This window comes from Bos grunniens, chromosome 6, assembly GCF_055505025.1.
Source record: "Bos grunniens cultivar Pamir isolate PY7600 chromosome 6, Bosgru_T2T1.0, whole genome shotgun sequence".
NCBI classification, from domain to species: Eukaryota; Metazoa; Chordata; class Mammalia; order Artiodactyla; family Bovidae; genus Bos; species Bos grunniens.
This window is the reverse complement of record NC_141170.1, coordinates 105,466,095-105,490,049: the sequence shown is the minus strand read 5'-3', so window position 1 is coordinate 105,490,049 and position 23,955 is coordinate 105,466,095. Positions and strand designations below refer to the sequence as shown.

The 23,955-nt window shown below is 35.1% G+C and overlaps 2 protein-coding genes across 23 annotated transcripts in view; one reads left to right on the top strand and one right to left on the bottom strand.

Moving 5' to 3' along the window:
- Positions 1-201: 201 nt before the first annotated feature.
- LARP7 (La ribonucleoprotein 7, transcriptional regulator) lies at positions 202-17,629 on the bottom strand. 11 transcript variants are annotated; one of them, XM_086407124.1, is made up of 14 exons: positions 17,555-17,629; positions 15,734-16,056; positions 11,843-12,043; positions 11,590-11,690; positions 11,433-11,516; positions 11,138-11,302; positions 10,962-11,055; positions 10,542-10,889; positions 10,320-10,464; positions 8,253-8,401; positions 7,453-7,574; positions 4,004-4,163; positions 3,662-3,753; positions 202-524 (listed from the first exon to the last, which is right to left on the bottom strand). In XM_086407124.1, the coding sequence occupies exons 3-14, from the start codon at positions 12,039-12,041 to the stop codon at positions 444-446; spliced, it is 1,740 nt and encodes a 579-aa protein (XP_086263250.1). In that variant the 5' UTR covers positions 12,042-12,043; positions 15,734-16,056; positions 17,555-17,629; the 3' UTR covers positions 202-443. The 11 variants fall into 11 exon arrangements, with proteins under 11 accessions (XP_086263250.1, XP_086263255.1, XP_086263257.1 ...); XM_086407129.1 differs by having other exon boundaries at positions 7,453-7,571; XM_086407131.1 differs by having other exon boundaries at positions 10,542-10,886.
- Positions 17,630-17,821: 192 nt separating this feature from the next.
- The window catches only part of ZGRF1 (zinc finger GRF-type containing 1), a 55,896-nt gene continuing 49,762 nt past the window's right edge, over positions 17,822-23,955 (top strand). For 11 of the 12 annotated variants that reach the window (XM_086407113.1, XM_086407118.1, XM_086407117.1 and 8 more), the window contains exons 1-3: positions 17,822-18,095; positions 21,024-21,109; positions 21,940-22,020. In XM_086407113.1, coding sequence (XP_086263239.1) covers positions 21,041-21,109; positions 21,940-22,020 — 150 coding nt within the window. In that variant the 5' untranslated portion in view covers positions 17,822-18,095; positions 21,024-21,040. The remainder of the gene's footprint in view (positions 18,096-21,023; positions 21,110-21,939; positions 22,021-23,955) is intronic. The other variant, XM_086407120.1, reaches the window with a different exon arrangement.

Genomic DNA, 23,955 nt, shown 5'->3' with positions numbered 1-23,955 from the left:
ACACACATGTCTCTGTATAAATCAACATGAAAGGATATCTAAGATATTTCAAATGGAAAAAGCAAGTTACAAAATAAAAAGCACAATGAGCATTCTCTGTTAAACATTTCCCCCAAGCTATTTATTTAGATAGTATTATTTTTGCATATATGTTGTTTTCGTAATATAAAAACATCAAACTTAATGATAATTTCAAACACATTTATTTTCTAAATCACCAGGTTTATTTGTGTCATATAATTTCAACAAATGCAACGTTTACAGAAAAACTGTGGTAAACAATGTAACTGTGTCCAGGAAAAGTATTTACAAGTCAAAGAACAAGTATTTAATTAAATGTAGGTTTTAGAAAAACATTATGCATTATCACCATAAAAAAAAGATATTCCTAAGAATAGCTCTAGTATCCAGTGAAATCTGAAGAGGTACACAAAAAATTTTTTTCAGTCATATTCAGAAAATCTTATGTGTTGACTTGCTTGTTGAGTCTTTTCGAGTCTAATCTTTTCAGCTTTGGTGATTAACTACAGAGAAAAAAATCAGAAATTAGAAGGAACTGGATACCTAAAAACAGAAAGATAATTATGACTAGAAAAATCTCACAACTATTACCTTGAATAAAATTTTTTAAAAAGGGGAAGAGGAAAACAAATGAGATAATTAAGCTCAGGTCAAATCAGTTACAGAGAGAACTACTAAATTAGAGCTTATTAAATATAGTAGATATTAAATTTTTGAATTATCTAAGATCCTTGCATTTTAGTTCTAGACTACCAAAATTTTTTCAATTAAAAATAACCAATAATTTGGTTATTAATTAATTAATAAATAACCATAATTCCACCAACATGGACCTACTATTCAGTATAGGGAATGCTCCTCAGTATTCTGTAATAACCTAAATGGGAAAAGGATCTGAAAAAGAACACATGTATATACGTAGTAACTGAATCACTCTGCTATACACCTGAAACTAATACAACACTGTTAATCACCAATGTGCCAATATAAAAGTAAAAAATTTTTTTTGACATTTTAGGAGGGTTGAGGACCAATCTTTGTTTCATCATATCCCTTTGGGTTTGAGTATTAAGACACTTTGCTTAGAAATTTGAGAAATATTCTAAATAAGGATCTGCTATTAAAAGTACTTATTATTACACCCTTACATAAATAATCAAAAATTTTAAAGAAGGCAAATGAAATTATGCAGAATGAAGAAGACCATTTAAAAATGCCCAAAAGCTTTCTTGATAGAAAAACTAAAGTAGCATATTTAGCTTTGGAGGAAATGAAAATCTTATTCTCTTATAAACATAGATTCTAATTACTATTCATTAAAATAGTTTTTTTAAACTGGTGATAAGTGGTCATCAGCAGGAAGTCACCATTATTTATTTTTCATTTTTTTTATTGTGGTAAATTTTTAGGAAGTCACTTTCAGATTAAACTAAACGCAAACTGATCAGTGGAGTCAAAATTTAAGTGTTTAAAACTCACAACCATATACTTTTTGCAAATTTTATGAATTCTATCTTTATCTGTTTAATAGCTGACCTGTCAGTACTTTATAAAGCAAAGATGATTTTGATGAAAACAACAAAAAATTCAAATGTGCTCTACAAGCTAAAGAAAAATGAGAAAAGCCTCACTGTGTCTCCAATACCTGTTATCTAATTTTACTAAAATGCTCAACGTGATAGGGTACACTAGAAAAATTTGATTGAGGTAGAATGAATGAGACCCCTTAGGGCATGTCTTTCCTTCATCTTACTGATCTTTTGTTACAGGTCTTAATTTATCTGCACTTGATTTTTATATGTCAAAATATCATACATAGAAAACAAAGTATTTCTTTATCACTTGTCTTTTAATTCTATACAAACTGAACAGAACTTAGAAAAGTGTCCCCAGTAGCCCTCTCCTCCATAAAGTGAAAAAGAAGAACCAGGATTTTCTATATAAGTATTTTTCTTTCACTCAAGTATACTACTGTGGAAACAGTAAAATGGCATGTCAGTGAGGTATTTACACTATACTTTTGGCTGTTAATTTTTTCTAAACACTTATTTTCTATTACTAATATGCTTGCTTGCTTCCTGTACCCCAGCTACACTGGCCTCCTAGTCTGATAATCTCCCTTCAAGACCTCTGTACTCTCAGTTGCCTCAGAGAGTAAAGTGGAGCACCTAAATTCTCCTGGCTTGTCTGCTCACTTCCCTAAAGTCTGCTCTACGGTCACCTTTGTAGAGAACTTTCCAAGGAACCTCATCTGATGTACCCCATTATACTTTTGAGTTTTCTGCACAGCACTGGTCATCATCTGACCTATATTAACTCTAAGCCTCATGAAAGAAGGAGACCTTGTTACTCATGGCTAGACACTCAGTTCTTACACAAACCAATACCAAAAATGTTAATTAAATGAATTAACAAAGTAGTAAACTAATAACCTCCTCTCCTCTGAGAAGCTAGGTTGTGTGGAACCTTTTTTCATTTTATGAAATGAGCAAACTAGTACTTTCATTGCTTTAGTTACAATTCTATACTTTCAGATGACTGCTCACCATACAAATCATGCTAATGATAAAAGCCTGATCCTGTTAATCAATACATGAGAACTCTTCAATTCAATGATAGAACTACTCACTGGTTTCAACCCAATTTATAAAATTCTCTGTCAATGTTTATTTCCTTGTCTCAAATTTAATTTATACAGATGGAGTCTTTCTTAAAAACAAAACTGCTTTTTTCTAGTTTTAAAAATACACACAATTCAAATGATATTTTACACCAATTAGAAGGAGAAATATTACTTAACAAAGTGATTTCAATTGTGAGTTCTGGATTAATGATTTTAACATTTAAGTTAATCAAAGCTTAAGTAGGCTTTGAAATTAACACCTCATAGACCTGAAAGAGTCCTTAAAGAGGAAGGAGGCCTCTCTATCTCAACAAATTCAGTCTGCATTCATGGAAAGAGAATTAACAAAGATCAGTAGAAAACCTCCTCCCAAGTCATTTTAAATTCCAATGAATCCTAGGAGATGCAAGACTAATGAAAAAAACTTGATTTTCCAATTAAAAAAAAAAAAAAAGAATTTTATACATAGGAACAATTAACAAACCCAGAACACAGGAAGTATGATCTTTCATAAAATAATGCACATACATCTTTTTGGATTTTATTGATTTTTACAGTATACAATTAGAAATTGATAATATTAATTATTTTGTGCCCTATTTTGCTCTAAGTACTTTAAGATGTACTTTTACACGTATAACATTTTTAAAAAGAATAAACAGCTTACTATCAATAATAAACATATGATAAATTCTTAAGTGTCATTTAAAGTAAAATTATTAAGAGACTTGCTTTAAATTATTTTTTTTTTTCTATAAACTATTTAATGAACTAATTTAAGCTTGTTTATTTCCCTTGTCAGCTATTCTAGAGAAAAAGGAATAAAGCTTACCATCACTATTGGGAATAATATGCATAGTTTCTGAATCTTATCTGTGGAGACTCATATCTTTAAAAACTACACTCTAAATACACACTGTGCTTTTTACCATTAAGACAATCTTTAAATAATCATTTACCACCAAGTTATGAAAGAAAACAGCCAGAAACTGAAATTACAAAGTATGAACTGATTACCTTCTCAGTGCCTCTTTTCTTTTCACGAGGTTGGTTAAGTTTGGCCTGCCTATCTACCAAAATCTTCTGCCAATACCTCTGTTCATGATCACCTTTAAGAAAACAAACACACACAAACATGCTTATCACTGAACAGAAGGATACAGATGAAGAAACACATCCACAGCTTTGTATTTTCAGTAGAACCGGAACAGTTGTCCGAGTTATTTAATGCCTTTTACGTATATTAGTGTAGAGAAACCTCCCCCTAGTTTTTCATCTGCCAAACTCGGAAATTATAAAACAATCACCCCAAAATAAGCATTGTTAAAAAACAAAAGAGAAGGTTCTATAAAGTTTTACCAGAAAGAATCTCTAGTTGCCAGCAGTGTTTCTTTTTAATTTCCGAATGTGCAGTTACTACTGCTTGAGCATCCTCAGGAGTTTTAAATCTAGCATGGCATTCTGTATCTCCTTCCAGCAAATCAACATAAACAACTTCTGAGATTGCTGCCAAAGTATCCTGCATTAGAATTTAGAAGGGCTTAAAATAAATAATAAAAACATTTCATTATAATTCTAAAATTATTCCAGTATAGGACCTATTGTAAAATTGAGCCATGTATCATTTCAAATGAGGAGTAACTATTTCATTTCAGTTAGCTTCCAAGATATATACAAATGGAGAATTCCTTGGCAGTCTAGTGGTTAGGACTCTTCACTCGCACTTCCAAGGGTACAGGTTCAACTTCTGGTCTGGGAGCTAAGATCCCATAAGCTAATAAGATGCCCAAAACAGACCCCAAACCAAAAACCAAACCACCACCTAAAAAAAGACCTCAAACAAAAACAAAAAAACAAATGCTCTTAGAAATAGACTTGGACAAAGTTGAGTACCAATTTAACATCAACTCTAACAACTTTCTTTCATTCAACAGTATCTTTAAAATCATGCTAGATGGGAATATGGCATAAGGCAAAAAAGATCTATAATACAGAATGTACAGACACTTTCCTCTAACACTCAAATTTAGAAGAAGGGTTCCATGTCTGGGTGTAAAGAGTAAAATAAAAAACAAAACTGAAATGGCATTAAGGAAGAAGTTGTGTTTCCACTTACCTGTATAAAATCACTTAGGACTTAAAATATATGCAAACTTTTTATAACCACTTGTGAAAAATGTTTCAAGGAGCACAGAAAGAAGCTTGGTTCTCAAGTTGTCTATGGGAATACAGATAGGGCCAGAGTTTTTACTCTGATAAAACATCTAAGCAACCTCTTCGAGTCACGTAGCAATGAGAAGTTTTACCTATAAGGCCTGCTGTGAAGGCAAATTAACAAGATTCCTGCATTCCCAAGTCATTTTTTTTTTTTCACAGCAGGTTCTACAGTGTAAGCAAGGTAATTATGCAGGAATGTTACACTAATTCTTAATTCATCAACTTCCATTCATAAAGCTAAAGTAACTGAAGGTTCCCAACTGAAAAGAAAAAAAAAAAAAAAGCCCTACCTACCTCAACTCCTTCAGTTTAAACCCAAAATTTCAAGGTGCAACTAATTTAGATTATTTATTAAAAGAAATATTTATTTGGCCACGCCTCTTGGCTCGTGGGATCTTAGTTCCCCAACCAGGGACTGAACCCAAGTCTTTCACAGTGAGAGCTTGGAATCCTAACTACTGGACCACCAGAGAATTCCCTAGATTACATTTTGATGTTGAATTTTAAAATTCTGAATTACAGAAAGAACTCAGCAATACCTGGAAAGGTTACTTCATAAGAAAAGTGCCTTAGTTAATAATAAAAAATAAGTAGTAAAAATCCATGCTTATATATTAATACAAGCCAGGTACTAAGTCTTAATTTATCCCAACAGTTAAAACACTGCCTATCACAAAATAGACACTTTATAGGCAAATTCAATTTAAAAACTGAAAACTGGAGAGAAATATACTTGCCAATTCTTCCCATTTCTCTATCTAGTTAATGAGTTTTTAAACACAAAGAAGGAAATATAAGGTATTAAGTGATGAAATTTGAATGTGTTTATTGGTAGTAATGAGAGTTTTGTAACTGATATATTTACTAAATATCCATTATAATGTCAGGCTAATCTCCAGATTTAAAACCCTTCTTAGAATGACAAATTAACCTGGCAATCACATGGGAAACTCAGAGACAGCAGTAAGAATCATAGCTCAGTTTTTGTTCCAGCAAAATGTAAGTAATTAATAACTTGCTTAATGCACTTATTTTATGATTTTGGTGATCAAAAATGAATTTGTAATTGACATAATTACCATTTAGATAATAAAATCTCTCTGATAAATATAATTAAACCTATTCCAGTTATTCAAAATAACAAACTTTGAGTAATTTTTCTTTTAAAACTTGGGCCATCTGACTAACCACAGCAGCATTTACACTTCAATGTTTTAATCCTTCTTATTGCAAAGCCTATTTTGCTACCAAATTTTGAAGTTCAAGCTAGTATATCAATTTGGGATTGACCAAATTCCTAATCAATACTATAGTGAGAGTCTAGATTTACGTCTTAGTGACAGCTACAGGATTTTAAGGAATAGGGTTTCAGATAAACAGTGCTTACGGATGGTTACAATGAGCAACTTTAATGGTAACAGAAGTTAAAAAATGTTGACTGGTAACAGTCTATGGAAAACCAAAACAACATACCACATGGTGCTGACCTCAGCGTATTTATAAATATACTTGCTAGTTACAGAACACATTACATAGTTTAAAAAGAAAGTGTTTCACTTAAACGGATGACAAAATTTAAAAGTAAATAGGGTACTCCACCTAAAAAGAGTATGTGAATAACAAATATTGCCATGCTAGTACAAAATGCTGTAGAGGATAAACTCTATAAAGTGAAAAAAGACAAGAACAGCAGGGATAGGAATTTAAAGTGTAAACTATAAATTTTTGGAGATTTTCAAAATACTTTACACTTTCCTGTAATTGTTTCAAAAATTTTAAAATAATCGATGTGGACTGAAAATACCAAAAAAATTTTTTGGAATAAAATTTTTAAAGGCTCTTCTTGCCAAAAACAACAACCCTGCATTTTTTTCAGGAGAAAATTTCAATTCTCAAGAGGATTCATTAACAGACAAAAATAAACTAAGTCTACGGTAAGTGAAAAATATGCACACTATCCCTTTTATTTCAAAATAGTTCTGATTTTTTTTTTAAGTCACAAAATCTTTCAGGAATCTATTGAAAACTAAAAGCTCTAATGAAAACAAATCACAAATTCTCTAGTTTGCTCCAAATAAGACAACAGCAAATAGTTACAGTTTTATTTTAGAAACAATCACAAACCAACTTTAGTGTTAGTTCAATCTTTATGAAAGTTTTATCCCTAAGTATTGCCCCAAAATCTAGTTTCTGTGGATTTTTCTGAAAAACAGAAAAGGTCCCCTGAGAAAACGAATATTGGGAAAGCATTTTACTTAATCTCCTCTTTTGCTATAATAACTACAGTAGGGTTTCATCTGTTTCCTATACACAATCATTGGGCCACCAATAAAAATAGCACAAATTGCTGTTTTCCTATAAAAGGATTAAACTAAATTCACTATAAATTTGATTCAGTGAGGAATTTCAGGTATCAGAATTTGCTTCAAGTCAGACTTAAAGGGTTATTATGGAATCAACCCAATGAGCAGTTTACCACAAGAGAACAAATCCTAATTTGATTTGCCTCATTTTCCATATTCAAAACACTTTCACATGGGGGTTTTTAAGAAGAAAGAGAAACAACTATCATGGGGATTCAAAAGCATTACCCTGACTTGTTTCCTGCCAGGTAAAGGCTCGGTGCTAACGATCTTCACAATCACACCACTCACAAACTGCGGTCCTGCTGAATTAACTTTCTCCTGAGGACCACACTCTTCACTGTTTGCTGCTGATGCAAAAAGAAAAAGACCAGGAAAATACCTCTTACTTTAATAATTTAACGCTTATAGGCCTGCTCTAGAGTATCAATAATGGTCTCCCAGCTTTATTTAAGTAATTTAAACTTACTCATAAGGCCATTATGTTGTAAGTTATACTATTTATTACAGATTACCATAAAGTAAAATACAGAAACTCTTATTATTGTAAATGCAAACTTCTACCCTTAGAACAACACGTTAAAAATCTTAAAAATGTCCCCTTTCACTGAACCAATAAATTGTTTTACTCATAAAGAAATAAACAGGCATAGGTATACCATTACAATTCAAATGTGGAAATTTATATTTTCAACTTATGGGAATTTAAAATATAAATATCAAAGATCATCTTTGTTTCTACAAATGTGATGAACTACAGACTAGGCACTCATCACTAATTTTGATTACTAATGAAAACTGTATAGAGAAAATTTACGTGATTAAAAAAGATTCAGTTTAAAATGAGCCCTTCAAATATTTTTAGGTTAAGGATAAATCATATCTGGACACTTGAGAAATCAGTAATTGCTCTAATAACAACCACTATATAATTGAGTTTCAAAAACTAAAATTTATCTTACAATAACTCAGTGCGTTTTAGCATAAGTACAATATAATGCTACAAAAACTATCATATTGATGCTTACTTTTTTCATTTTTCATTCCGGAATTAGTAGGTACTCCATTTGTTTCCATTTCTGATTGTGATTTTATTTGGGATATTGTTTTTTTTAAAGAAGCCATGCTGGCTTTTTGCAGTGCTAAATACTCTTTCTTCAAATCCAACCATTCTGTTCTGTAGTGAAAATAATTGTACTTTTAAACAGTGACAACAGATCATTAAATAAAAAGTAAGTCTCAAAATATAGACATTCAGTGACTTTTAACTACTCCTTCTCCCAAACTTTCTTTAAACACAGTTAAATTATCTCCTGAGTTCTAAGTCTATCTGGCAAACAAGAAAAGGGGAGTTCCCTCCGTCCCAACATTCAGATTAAATGTTTTATATTTGCTGATTCAATTCTTTAGTATTTTTCAAATATGTGAGTGACAAAAATAAAAGCACTGAGTTAACTAACTAGTAACATTTACTAGAAAAGTCAGTTAACTCTGGGTGAAAAATTAAAATTTTAAGATTTGTTAAACTGCTTCCAATTTGAAAGGTAACATTCCTCAGTATTTACAGGAGTCAAAGGAATTTCTAAGAAGAAAAAAAACACCCCATGGAAGCAATTTATTTATTTACATACATTTAACGTGTAGAGGTTTCTTCAAACAGCTAGAGCTCCTCCAGATAGAAACACAATGCCTCTCCTGGCTCTGCAGGAGCACTCATTGTTACCCTAATCTGTGCCATCAAACAAGCAGATAGGGGATTTTTTTTTTTTTTTAAAGAGGAGAATATCTGTGGTAATGGTTTTAGCTGTTAACATTGACATCTGTATACTTCAAAAAAAAAAAAAAAAAAAATCCAGACCCACCCAGGACCATACATTCCCTGAGAGCTGATACATTAGAATAACAAAGGGCTCTTGTAATGATTCTCTGAGATAAAAAGGGAAAAGGAATTCAGGAGTTAAGAATAGTATAAATAGAAGTACCCAAAGTCCATGCCTTTTAACCCTCCAAGAGGAAAACTGGAATCTTTGGAAACTGTAATCCAGGAAAGTTAAGAAAGAAACTCTTGTAAAAGGTATGCCGTTTTCTTTCTTCTACTTATCTTCCACCTCTTGAGAAGATGGACTCCCTTTAACTTTAACATGGTAGTACTTTCTGTGACTTTTGAAATAGTAAGTGCTTCCATGTTTTAGTAGAAGTGAATCCAAATTATGCCCCTGGATACAAGATGGCAACTTTTATAATTTATCGAAGCTAAAAGGGGATCCCCTCTGCTTTAACATGGGGGTACCTGCTGTGTAAAGCAAAAGTAAGTGCTTCCATGTTTCAGTGGAGGTGTCTCCAAGTCAATACTTTAAAAGGATTTACGATCTGGTATTTTACAGAACAAACTGTTGAAACTGGCTATTAATGAAGCTCTGAAAGTAATGGAAATGTAGCATTGCTTAATTTCAAATAAAAGATAAAAAGTAAGTAGTCCTTTTAACGATGACATTGTTACCATTTTTTATCATTGTTATATCATTTTTTATCATTGTTATATCATTTTTTTTATCATTTTATATCATTGTTACCATTTTGCTTAATGTAAGTTTGTCAGGCATTTATTCTGTTCCCAGACTATTTTCTAAATGTACTTTTCAGGTTAAAGAAAATTCACGATTTTTCCCAAGACTGGGCTCCCCACCACTTAAACGTGGATGTACTTGCTTTATAGCTAAAAAAGTAAGTGCTTCCATGTTTTAGTGATGGTAAGTCTTCTTTTTTCATTTTATCTTCAAGAAAATGCAAAGAGTACTTACTTACACTGCTGGTCTTTGGCATATTCAAGATGTATTTTTAAAGCTATTAAGGAATACCCTCTACTTTAACATGGAGGCACTTGCTGTGACTTCATAAAAAAATAAGTGCTTCCATGTTTTAGTGCGGTGGTTCCTTTTTAAACCTCAACATTGTGCAACTTCTGTGCAGATCATGGCTTCAGGCCATTACTGTTGCTAATATGCAACTCTGTTCAATTCAAATTGGAATTGCACTTTAGCAATGGTGATGGAGTGTGTCATTTGCCAACAATATAATTTGTACCGGTGACTTACTTTGATAGTACTCGTAATGGAATAACCTCTTCTCCCATTTTATGCCTCTCTTTATGTTTTTTCTTATGCTTTCTTTTTGCTTTCAGTAGGGATCCGTCTTTTATATCTCCAGTATCCTTTTCCTCTTCCGTAGAGACTTCTAATTCTAAATTAACAGAAATAAAGACATGAGTTAAGAAGAAACCCCTCCTTATCTAATCCTAAACATAAAGTCAGAAATACCTTTGTTTTCTTTACAAACTTCTGGAGCTTCTTTTTTAACGTCTTTCTGTGACACTTTCTTAACTTTCACTTTGGGAGTGAGGCAGTCTGCATCTTCAGAGCCGCTTCTTTTCCTCTTCCCTGCTTTGACTAAAGGTAAGCTGGATACTTCAGTTTTTTCTCGTTTTTTCTTTTTCTTTGTGGGTTGCTTTTGGGGTTCAGTAACCTCTACTTCAGAGCTCTCAGATGTGGTCCTTGATCTTTTCTTACAGACACTTTCCTTGCTCGCGTCCATATTTGACTCCTTGGTCTGGATATTGTCGTCTTTCTTTGTTCGGCCTTTCTTCTTTTTTTTCTTTTTCTTTTCTTCTGTAACAATGTTATTTTATTTACTTATTTTACTTCATCTACGTGTAAATAAAGTATTTAATAATAACTCACCAGTTACACTGAGCGCAGGAATGGGCTTGTTTTTCACGGTCTTGGGAAATATACCAGGTTTTCTTGGTGCTTCCTCTGGCGGGTTATTAAGAAACTGAAATGAAATAAGCAAAATTTTGTTACTGTTTAAGACACTTAGTAATTTTCTTTCTCTTTCTTTTAGGTTGTGGACCTACCTCAATAGCTTTTGCAGCTTGTTCTTTTGTTTCAAATTCCACGAAGGCAAATCCCTTTGGGTCCCCAGTAGATTTATAATGTGGTATACTTATATAAACAACATTGCCACATTTCCCGAAGACTCTCTCAATCCAGCTGTGGTTAACATTTTTGGGAAGTAATTCCTATGATAAAATAGTAATAATAAATTGTTAAAAACCTTAACTGAAAATAAAGCTTTACTTAAATTCACTACTACTACAATGTTTCTGTTGGGTGACAACAGTTCTGAGCTTTTCCAGAAAAACTGCTTACCACATACACTGTCCGCTCATCCTCATCCTTTGGCCTTTCACCCAGTGGCTTTTTCCTCCTGATTCTGGTGCCTTCTAAATCCAGCTTTAAAACAGTACATAAAGTCAGTATTAATTAACAGTATCATGTGACACATAATATATGTAACAATTCTTACCTCTACAACAGCAGAACTTTTTAGTGCTCTGGCTATTAACTTTCCATCAGTGGTCAATTTTTTCATTTTGTTGAATGACACAAGAAGTGATATATCAACATCTAATGAAAACATAAATTTAAAAAAGTTTCAAAAACATTTTTAACTGTTTAATGTTTTATACACAGTGGATATTGTACATTATATGCAGCATATATAGATTAGAAGTAGATACAGCTCTTACAACTTGTATAATACACTGAAGGAAACTTACATCCATCTCTAGATTTTTCTATCTGCTCTCGAAGAAATCTATCCTTGTGGAGATTTGCATCTCCAAACCAGAAGTCCACTTGCTTCACAATATCTGCAAGCACCTGTTTAACTCTAGACCGTTTCTTTTTTTCTACTTCTTTTTTCTTTTCTATGCTTTCTTCCATTGCCTTTTCTTTATTTCCACTTTCAGCTTCCATTTCTGTCAAATAGGAAGAAAAGGTAAATATTTTAAGTATTAGTGACATAAAAAATACTTAATTTAGCCTTTATCTGAAGGGAAATGGGCTCAAATATCTCTACCAGAGAACAAACTTCGGATATTTTCACTATTAGCTGTGGAAACTTTCATTTTGCCTGTTTATCTCCTATGTTAACAGCGTTTTTTCATACATTCGAGTATAAATAAGGAATGACAGACTGAAGTGTTCATTTCACAACCTCCAAAGAGAGAAAAACACTTGATTTTTAAAACTGTTCTTTGCTTGCTGAATTGTCAGTGAGATCTCTTATAATCAAGACTGCTAAGTTCTAGACAGACAACTATCTCTTTGCCCTCTTTTCTATTGCCCTTTTTAAAACCTTACTGTTTATGCTAGAATGTAAAAATGATGTTATATCTTTGTTTTGCTCACCGGTACATTCCCATTTCCTGGTATACAGTAATTCAAAAATCTGTTGGATGGTGTCATCTTAGTTGATACACTAAACTTACACACACACTAAAAATGAGTTAGCAAAGACCTAACAGGAGGCCTGGGGTGATACTAAGACAAATGGGAAGTTTCCTCTGTCTTCTCTGGTGCACTGGGGTGGGAGATGCTGCTGGTTGGTATGCAGGCCTTGAGGCTGTGACCAGCATGACAATAGATTGGTGGGCTAAAGCTTTTGGGTATCAAGGTGACCAAAACACCATACTAGTCTTAGATAAGGGTACGGGAAAGCAGTGGATTTGGGTTAATTGCTGTATTTGGGGAAGACTGGGACTACATATCCAGAAGAGATGAAGATTCTGCCCCTACGCTTATCTTCTGTCTTATATCCTTTAAAGCTCAGTAAACAGTTATTAGATTAAAGCCTATTTGTGTCTCCTGAGTCTGTCAGCTATAATCTGAAAGTGCAGCAGTGATGCTGCAGATAGAAACAGATTTTGTTTCAAAGTGACATCCAGGAGGAGGGTACGAAGCCATTAATGCATTTCACTTCAAACCGCCAACTCAATGTGCATTCTCATCAAAGGAAGAGTATTTTGGCATTTTTAAAACAGGCTTCTGTTGGTCGGGTAAGCACTAATTTCTAAAACATAAGTAAGTTATTTAGATGATGCTAGCCTAACTCATAAAATGGAAGTACATACCAAAATTAACCATTAGAAAAACAATCAGGTGCTGCATAACCATTTATTTCTCACCTCACTCTCACTTCAACCCATCCTGTCAGGCTTTCCTTTCCATCATTCTAATGAAACTGAATACTAGGGTCTCCACTGTCTACCAGACCTCTCAGGAGCATTTGCAGTTGCTAACGCCCTCGCTGAAAACATTTTCTTCATTTGGCTTCCAGGAGTTGTCTTCTCCATTTCCTTTTCCTTCTCCGGACCCTCCGACTCTGTCTGCTCTACCTTTCCATGATGCTCAGGACTGCATTTAGTCCTGGGCTCCCTGATCTACACAGATGCCCTTTCAGAGGGTCTCTGGCTTTAAGCTCCATGGCTCTATATGTTGATGTTTAACAAACCTATCTGCCCCACTCCCGACTTATCCCATTATCTCCCCATTCCAACAGGCAAATACCCACCTGACCTCTTCACTTATTTATCTGAAGCATATCTCAAGCTTAAATTGAACTCTCAAATTTTAGTAAACCATGTTTTTTGCCTAGTTTTTCCCATCTCAGAAAATACCAGTAAAAATTGCTGAGAGGGCAAAAACACTGAAATCCTTCTTAATTCCTCCCTCACACCCCACAGCCAATTTATCAGCATTTCTGTTGGCTCTAGCTTTTCAAAATTCATATGAATTCTCATTTCTTCCATCACAACCACCTGTTCCAAGCTATCACGGGTGTCTTGCCTGCAGTTCAAACACATCCTCACATTTACTCGCTTCTACTCCTCTTCCATTATCAATTCTCCAGACAGCAGCCAGAATGATCATTTAAATATATAAGTAAAATGTCAATTTCTTGAACAAAATCCTCCAAAGGTTTCTTATCCCAGTCAGAATAAAATAAAAAATCCTTATTGTGGCCTATAGGTCCTATTAGATCTGGCCTAGGGATTTCACTCTAACTTCATCACTTGCAACTTCTTTCAGGGTGCTCATTACAACCTCAACACACCATGGTTCCATTCCTTGAACAGTCTAATGCATTCTCACTTCACGGCTTTTTGTCCTGCTGTTCCCCAGCTTTCCTGTCACACCTGCAGGGATTACTTCCTTGTTCACCCAGGCCTCTGCAAATGTCACTTTTTCAAAGAGGCTTTCTCTTTCACCAAATCTAAAATATCCCTTCCCTGCCAACCATAACCCTACTCTCTCCCTCACTCACCACTTTCTATACTTATATCCTCTTATTCCTACCTGGAATTATAATTTTATTGCCTACCTGCTTCATTATAATATAAACACTACGAAGGCAGAGACTTCAGCTTGATCACAACCTTGGCATTTATTGAATAGTTAAGTAACATAACTAACAGTATCTAATAAACTGTCAAGTATTGAGCATTTCAAGTTATTTTGTAAGGGGGTAGAATTATGAACAAAATACAAATGTAGGCTATGATTGTCACTACAGAATTCACTATTAACTCTTCTGAAAAATCTATAAAGGGCAGATTACCACTTCTCCATTTGTTTTCATAGTCAAAGCCACCATCTAAGGAGATGGTGGACAGAACTACATAAACACAGAAAGCCACAAATCTCCAAGAAATCAGACTTTTCCCAGCATTCTCTTCTCAGCCCTGATACTCTCCTTCCTTCCTCTCATATATATATATATACATTTTTTTTTTTTTTTTGGTGGCCTGGAGAATTAAGTTCAGAAAATCTTGCCCCATGTGAATAACACTCATCTGCAATTTTTAATCTTAAAAATCTGTAGAGAATCAAATATATCTTCATTTTTGAGTACGGATATGGATTAAACAGGAAATAAGCTATGGTACAAGTTCTCTTCCCTACCTACAAATTGGTTTCAGAAGATCAGGAAGTTACATGATAGTCATAGTTTACTTTCTCAATGTCCTATGATAACAAATAGGTCATTCCAAACATTCCAAATCAAAGTTGTTATCTTTCTTAGCAATGTCTGTTCTGCTGTTCTCACCACCCTCATTTTATTTAAGGATGACATATTCTACTTAGTTAACCAGTCGAGCTATTTACTAGCTGTATGAATTTTGGGCAAGTTAACTCAACTTTCTACGATCTACAAAGTAGAATAAAATTTATACTGACATAATTGGAGAAGGCAATGGCAACCCACTCCAGTACTCTTGCCTGGAAAATCCCATGGACGGAGGAGCCTGGTGGGCTGCAGTCCAGAACTGTAACTGGCTGCACCAGTTACAGAAGCTGTGTAACTTGTCTAAACACAGGTCTAATTTTGTGACTCTGATGTTAAAACTTTCAACAATAATAATTCTTTAGCATCTTTTGGTAACACAACATGTATTTTTAAAAAATTAAATGAATCAACTAGTTTCATAGGCTTTAAACAAAGAATAACAGTTACTGTGTAACACCAGTTACTTTACACACCTTGTTTTAAATCCTCATAATCCCTCTAGGTTGTTTCTCTTAACTTCTTTTTACAAAGGCTCAAAGGTTAAGTGACCTGGCTAAAGCTAGCTAGGTAAGTAAGCTCAGGTATGTTTAACTCTTACCCTGTTTACGTTTTAGTAGAACCTCTTGCAACCTCTTACCATGTAGTCTATGTTTTGACTCAGAAATCCTTTTTTTAAATTGTTAAAAAATTTTTTTACAACGTTGTGTTGGTTTCTGCTGTACAACAAAGCGAATCAGCCATTTGTGTGTTCGTGCTAAGTCGCTTCAGCAGTGTCTGAGTCTTTGTGATCCTATGGACTGCAGCCATCCAGGCTCCTCTCTGTCCAAGGAATTCTCCAGGCAAGAATACTGGAGAGGGTGGCCATGCCCTCCTCCAGGGGATCTTCCTGACTCAGGGATCTAACATTGCATCTTACACCACCTGCAATGGGAGGCAAGATTTTTTTAACAGTAGCGCCACCATCAGTCATAAATATACATATATCCCCTCATTCTTGAGCCTCCCTCCCCTTTCTCCATCCCACTCCTCTAGGTCATCACAGAGCACCAGACTGGGCTCCCTATGTCATACAGCAACTTCTCACCAGCTATCCATTTTACCATGCTACTTTCTCCATTCATTCACTCTCTCCCTCCCCACCCCCACTGTGTCCACAAGTCCATTCTCAACATCCTGGCTCAGAAATTCTTAACCTGAAATCCATGGAATTTAGGGTGGATTTCAAAAATTATTGTGAATCCCAAGAAATTTTCAAAGGTAAATTTTAAAGAAAAGGTGAAATCATGACTTTTCTACATTTATAAAATGAACACATGTCAATCATTTTATTTAAGTAATTAACCAGGGAACTAATTAAGTCCTAAAAACCAGTTCAAAGGTGAACTCAAAAACTAGACAAGCATAAATACAAGCAAGCAAAAATATTGAAATGAACTTGTTAACAGATGTAACACTAATCAGGGCAATAACTCTGACTTATTTCAATTATAACTTACATAATTGTAACATAGCTCAGTGACAATGAAAAGCAGAGGTAAGCTGGAAAAGTAAGCCAGACACCTTTTATTTTGGCCATTTTAACCTCTTTCACAATTTTTCTTTAAAAGGTTATAGAAAATGTTTAGACATGTATATGCATTTTCCTGGGAGGCTCATTCATATCTTTTAAATCACATTTTAAAAGGAAATGGTGTGTCAAAAAGGTTAAGAACTATAGTTCTAGTCACAGCTGACTATCCAGCAGTGCCCACTTTCTTGTCTCTGCCTCTGCTTTAAATGAGTCTTCTCGTCTTCCTTGTCTTATCAACTCTTACTCAGTTTTCAAGGCCCAGGTTAAACGGCATCTTACTCTTTCTAGCTTTCTGCTAGCACATTTTCCCTAAACAATCGCCTCATCTGTTTCCCTTTAGGTATGTCTATTAACGCACTCAATAATACACTGTATTTTTTCTTCCTTCCATAACTGGATTTTCAGCTCTCTGATAGAGACAAAAGTTCTGAAAAAGGAAATGACTTAATTTTATTTTTTGACTTAATTTTAAAATACAAGTCCACATTCGCTATCTGTTGGCCACCAAAACTCGAATCTGCGAAGAAAAGCAATTCCCCTTTTACCTACTGCCCCTTTAGGTACCCATCCTTCCTCGCGGAAGACGTCAAACGCGGGACTGCCCCAACCTTTCAAAACCGGACGACAGGCGCCCCCAATCACTAGAAAACTGGAACTGCAAGGGCTGCCGGAGAACTCTTGCGCGTGCGCACAGAGAACTAGGACACTAGGGCAATCGAACTGATGGGTGGGTGGGAGGGGGCGGGATGAGAAGGACCAGAGACGACAGAAAGGACTGCATAGAAAAACACTGAGAGTAATTGAGACCTCACCCAACCTGGGCTACCCTAGAGTCCACTTAGAACTTACTCTGTCCAATTCCCAAAACACAGGGCCAGAGACTGCGTTCTTCAGGTCTTCGCGTCCCCCGAACCTTATAGTCGTGGTTATTTTAGCGTCACATGAGCGACACTTCTTCCGAACGCCTTGGAAAAGATGGGCCCAGAGGCTGTGCGACCGTCATTTACGTCACAGGCGTAGGCTCGCTCAGCGTGGGGGCGGGACATCGGAGAACGCAGTCGCCACAGAGGCTCGCAGCCAAAGAGGAATTTGATTGGCAGTTTGAAAACGGCCGTTCAGGTCCGGAGCCGTGGTGGGCGGGCTAAATAGTGGGGTTTGATCCGGTGCGGTCGCGAATTGATGATGTCACGACTTTTCGCGGGAGAAGTTCGAAAGTGGGTGTTGTGCAATGAGCAAGTTAAAAGAGCTGTTTCTACTCGGGAGTTTCTGGGGAGTGAGGGTAGATAGGCTGGAGTTTTGAGCTCCAGGTGCTGTCACTGATTTTGATGCGACGGGCGAAGGAGTTTGCTCCGCCAGACGGGGTCCGGTAAGGAAGCTGTGTGGAGACAAGGTTGGTTCACGGCTTGCCCCAGCAGCTTGTAAATAATTCGTGCTTCGTCTTTACCACCTTCCCCCAACTCCTGCTGTGCAGTTCCGGTATCCGTGTGAGAACCCGGGATGGTTTTGCTGTTTATTTTTAGGACTGACAAAGGGTCTCTTCTTCATTGTCATCTGGTTACCCAAGATAGTGATAATTAGAACGTTGGCAAATGAAATGTGAGCATCTTTTGGTTGTCTGAACTGGACGGTTTCTTAAAAGCCTCTTGGGCTCGTGATTCTTAAATTTTTAAATCTGTGAACCATTTAGGGATTCGAGAGATCCTGCTTGTTCCAAAAGAAAAGGACCAAAAACGTCTCATCGTACTTAGTAAGAACAGCTCATATTTTAGTGATAACACCGAATTTTATACATAAATCTAAAAAACAGCACACTAATGTATGTGTGAAGATATGTATGTAATTCTGTACTAAATTATCACAAAACATCTAATCTCTCCTCTTTTTTTGAAGTGTAATCCTTTGAAGTAATCTACCACTTACAAGAATTTGGACCTTCTCAATACCTTTTACATTGCAAATCCCTCAAGTAGTAATTCTAATTTAGGAAAACAATGGGGGAATTTATTTTGCAATTGATAAACAGCATATAAGTAATCCTAAAGAAGTAAATACTGGATTTCTAACCTGTAAATTGTGATGGTAATAACAACTTTTCAGGATTATGAGACTGATAAATATTTTATGTAAAGAACCCAGTCCCATTCTTGCCTGATACAGTAGGTTTTACATAGTCACATAATGTAGTTTTTGTGAATGGGAACACCAGAATTTAGACTACTTAGTTTTGAATTCTGAATCTGCCATTTATTTACTTCATGATCTTAGGCAAATTACATACTTATTATGTACCTCACTTCCTATTTTTGTAAAATGAGTGTAAAAAATAGCATCTGTACTATAAGGTGTAAATATTTAAAGCATTTTAACAGTGTCTATCATATAATTTGCACTGAATAAATAATAGCTGTTATTAAAGCAATCTAATGTTAACTGCTACATGCCAAGCATTGTGTTGACACTATGTAGTCTTATCTACATATATAGGAAGTCTAACCCATTCACTGGCTAGAAGCAAGTTGCTGTAAAAGCAGCAGTGAGCGATGTGTTTCTTTGGACCTCTGTTACCTTCTTGGCATTCACTAGGCATCTAGCAATCCTGTAAGCTGGAGGGGAGGGATTAGGATATGGAGTTATATTTCTGAAAGGCAGTGCATCTGTAGGTCTGGTCCTGTGCTGTGAACTATGTCATGGGACAAGTATTCATATCTCATTTGTGTACCGTTTGCCCTGCCCTTTCTCCATTTGGCAGCCAGAGCAATCTTTGTAAAACCCAAGTCAGATCATGTAATCTTATTCTTAAAATTCTGCCTTGGCCTCCTACTGTCTTTTTAAAAAGTCCAAACAACTTAGCATAAAATAGAATGCCCTTCGCATCCTGTTATTGCTCACTTTTTCAGTCTTATCTCTCACAACTCACTATCTTACACTTGATTGTAAACTGAAGTTCCTTGGTTATGCCTTGCTAAGTCTTCCACAGGTCTTTTGTACATGTTATTCTTATTTGGAAATACCCTCCTTGGAATTTTTCCTTAGTTAATGATTATTTCGGTTTACAGTATATGCATTATGTCTTTCAGGAAGCCTTGTTTGATGCCCTAGACTGAGTTGGGTGCCCCTCCAGTGCTTTTCCTTCCATATTTTTTGTAATTACTGTTTATTACCCTGCTATACTGAAAATTCCTTGAGACTAGGAGCAGTATTTTGTTCATTTTAGTATCTTGGCCTAGTGCTATGTACACATAGTACATAGCACACAGAAGTACTAAATATATGTGATTTATAAATACCATGTAGGTGGCCTATTTTTATACGTTTTGTATGTATAAAGGATGACTTTAATCCAGAATTGCAAATCATTGCTTTATTGGATACCTGTAGGTTTCAAACTTGAGTGTGTATCACTGTCACCTCCAGTGCTTTTTAAATTACAGGTACTGGACCCCAGTGCCAGCCTTTATGATTTAATAGGTCAAGACTCAAGAATTTGAATTTCTAACTAGCTCCCAGGTGTTGCTAATGCTATTGGCCCAGAGATCTAAGGCCGTGCTTAAAAATAATAATACTTTCTTTGGCATCTCTATTTACTTCTTCAGTTCATCATCAGTGATTTTAGATTACCAGATTTGCCCACAATAACAATTTTATCCAATAGCATGGGATAAGTATAATTGCAACTCATTGCAATTATATTGAAAAAGTTTTTCCTTGGAGATGTATTATAATGTATATTTGGTTTTAGATACTATGTTCCATTGACTTTGAAAATGTAAAAGGAAAAATTTGAAATGCAAGGGGGCCATCTTGTGGTGATCATAGTAATTCAGAGAATTTTAGAAATTGAAGCTCTTTCTCAGAGAAACCCAGCTTCTGGGGCAGGGGAAAATCAATTTTCTGATACATATTATGGCACCTGGAAAAACGTCTGCAGCCTACTCATTATTTTATATATTTTACCTAGATTTCTCTTTACTTGGGAAATTCTTTTTCCACAGTGTGGTGTCACTATTCTGTTGGGTCCTCAGTGGCAGGTAATTTGATTACATCCTTGGGTTGGTTTTTTTTTTTTTTTTTTTTCTTTTGGCTTACCCTGGGAGCTTGTGGGATCTTAGTTCCCTGACCAGTGAGTCACCCTTTGCGGTGAAAGCACAGAGTGCAAGCCACTGGACTGCCAGGGAATTCCCTACATGTGTGTTTCCCTTGGTGATTACATGGTCTCAACACTTAAACACCTCTCTCTGGTCCAGAGTTTGTGGGGAAAGATTGTAGTTGATACTTATTCTGTTCATCAGGGTTGAATATTTGTCGTTTTTCATTTTAGGTGCTATAAATAGTTGAATGACTACTGATTATTTTCTGGACCTGACTGTAATATCAGAAGAAATAATGGAAAGCCAAGAATTTATTGTAAGTCTTACTTGTGTTCACTGTTTCCTTTTTCCTTCCTTCTTTGCATGTTTCACAAATGTTTTGCCAGATTTAGCTAAAAAACCTAAAACAAATTTTTTAAAAACCCCAAACCTGGGACTTTCCTGGTGATCCAGTGGCTAAGACTCCTTGCTCCCAAGGCAAGGAGTCCAGGTTCGATCCCTAGTCAGGGAAACAGATCCCACGTGTTGCAGTTAAGAGTTCACATGCCACAGTTAGGGATTCTGCATGCCATGGTGAGGATAGAAGATCCCACGTGCTGCAACCAAGACCTAGTGCAACCAAAGAAAAACAAAAAACAAAAACCCAAACCTAAAATAGGACACTCTGTTAAATTTGAACTTCAGATAAACAGTGAATAATTTTTTAGTATAAGTATGCATCTCTTAAATATTGCCCTGTATTCTGTCTGGCAACCCTGTATTTTGCCTAGAGTTCACATTGGTTATGCAAAGTTCTTTGGAACAAATTCTTTGGAAGCTTGGAACCAGGAAATAATTTCTTTCTCTCGAAAGACTGGCATGTCTATTCTATCTGGATTAATGGTTCTTAACCTGTTTGGTGTCAGGACCCTTTTATACTCTCACCTCTCCTTTCTCCCCTCCATTGTCTTTAACGACCAGGTTTCTTTCTTTGTTTTTTTTTTAAATTCATGTTTCATTGTTATGTATCTATGTTTTTATTTTGATAAATAAAAGATCCTTGTGATGTTTTACATATTTTTTGTATAAAGGAAGGGTATAAAAATATATAACATTTAATACGTGTAAGTAGAAACCATTTCTTTGCTTTATACTTTTGGAAATAAGGTACTATATACTCATCAAAAGACGAAGAAGTCAAAAGTATGGCAAGATGGAATTCTGAAGATCACTCACTTAGGAAACAAAGTAAGTGCAAAACAGTGGACTAAGGAGTCTAAAAGTTGGGTTCTTTTTATTGAATATTAAGAAAAGTCTGTAGATAAAACCTTACATATGTCCATAAGCTGATATGATGCGAAAACAGAAGTTGTCAAATGATTCCTATATCACAGTGATTAATTTGTGGATTATAAAAGCTCAGTTAATACTATTTAATTTCCTTTGATTTTTTAAAAAATCAGATTTTCATGAAACATTTTAGGAATTTTGACACTTTTTTTCTTTGCAGTAGTAAGAGTTTATACCAAAAAAACTACTATAAAATATATTTATACCACAATAATGCTCACAGTATAATGGTACATATAGAGTTGACATATTTTAGAAAAGCTACCAATTTCTGAAATTATGTGTAGGGTTCTTTTCTTCTGTTTTTGGATTTTCTTCATTATTTTCTGATATCCTATCAAGTTTTGAGAGAACTATTTACTAGGATAAATCTTTGACCCTACTAGATATAGTGATCCTTCTATGGGTTTCTTTTCCCACCCTGATTATCATTATCTTCATCTGTCAAATTTAAATGTTCGACTCTTACCCATTCTCAGGACCTTATTTAATACCCTTGTCTCCTCATTCATCATATCACCTCTTCTTCATTTGACTTCTGTGACACCACACTCTCCTAATGTTGCTTACTGTCCACTTCTAAGTATTTTCTGCTGGCTAATTGTCTTCCCATGATTAAAATTTTTACTCAGGACTCAGGCCTTCATGCTTTTGTAGAGATGTATAAAGATACATAAATTATCTCTTCCTCTATGGAGGAAAGGGAGATTTATTAGAAGGAATTGTGTAATGTGATTGTGGAGGCTGACAAGTTCCAACATTTGTAGTTGGCAAGCTGGAGTCCCATGAGAACTAATAATGTGGTTTTAGTGTTTATGCCAACAGGCCTGACACCCAGGAAGAGCCATTATTTCAGTTTGAGTTATAAGTTAGCAAAAAACTGATGTCTCAGGTCAAAGACAGGCAAGAGCTTTTCTCTTACTTGGGCTTTTTGTTCTGATTAGGCTTTCTACTGAAGGGATGAGGGACAGCAATCTAGTCATTTATTTTATTGAGGTATATTTTTGACATGTCATTATTTTAGTTTCAAGTGTACAACTTAAAGATTTGTGTATACATTGCAGAATGATCACAGTAAGTCTATTTCCCATCCATCACCATCCATAGTTAGAAAAATTCTTTTTCTTTTCCTTGTGATGAGGACTTTTAAATTTTACTCTCAGCAAATAAACAATTGTTGTTTTTTAGTTGCTGAGTTGTGTCTCTTTGTGATCCCATGGACTATAGCCCGCCAGGCTCCTCTGTCTATGGGATTTTCCAGGCAAGAATACTGGAGTGGGTTGCCATTTCCTTCTCTAGGGGATCTTCTCAACCCATGGATTGAACCTGCATCTATTGTATATTTTGGACTTCCCAGGTGGCACAGTGGCAAAGAACCCATCTGCCGATGCAGGAGATGTGGGTTCTATTGTTTATCTTAATATTACCAAATTTAAAGAAAGAACTTTATTACAGATGGGTTGATAACATATTGGACACATTGGCAAGATTGTATCCTCCTGAGTGAAGCCAGCAGTTAAAGATCTCCATATTCCCTCCTTATTCTGCTTATACATATTTATCACTCTGAAATTATCAGTAAAAGAAACTTTTTAATATAGAAAGACTACTTGTAAGAAAACAAACCTCTTAACCAGGTACCAGGCACATTTAAAGCATGCAGTGAATAGTAACTATTGTTACAGATTTTTGTCTTCAAGGGACTTTTATCTAATTTTTATCTAAGAGCCTAATAATTAAAATATGTACAATGATACGCTTAAGGTTCTATGAGATGATAAATGAGAGATATCAAAATTTGACTCTGTTAAAAAAAAAAAATTGACTCTGGTT

Bases quoted from the DNA above. Each gene is read 5' to 3' on its own strand.
- LARP7 (XM_086407126.1), bottom strand. From the start codon at position 12,041: ATGGAAGCTGAAAGTGGAAATAAAGAAAAGGCAATGGAAGAAAGCATA. The intron at 7,575-8,252 runs GTAAGCATCAAT...TTTTTGCATCAG, and splicing joins CGGAATGAAAAATGAAAAAA to CAGCAAACAGTGAAGAGTGT. The intron at 525-3,661 runs GTAATCAGTTCA...TTTTCTCTGTAG, and splicing joins AGAAAAGAGGCACTGAGAAG to TTAATCACCAAAGCTGAAAA.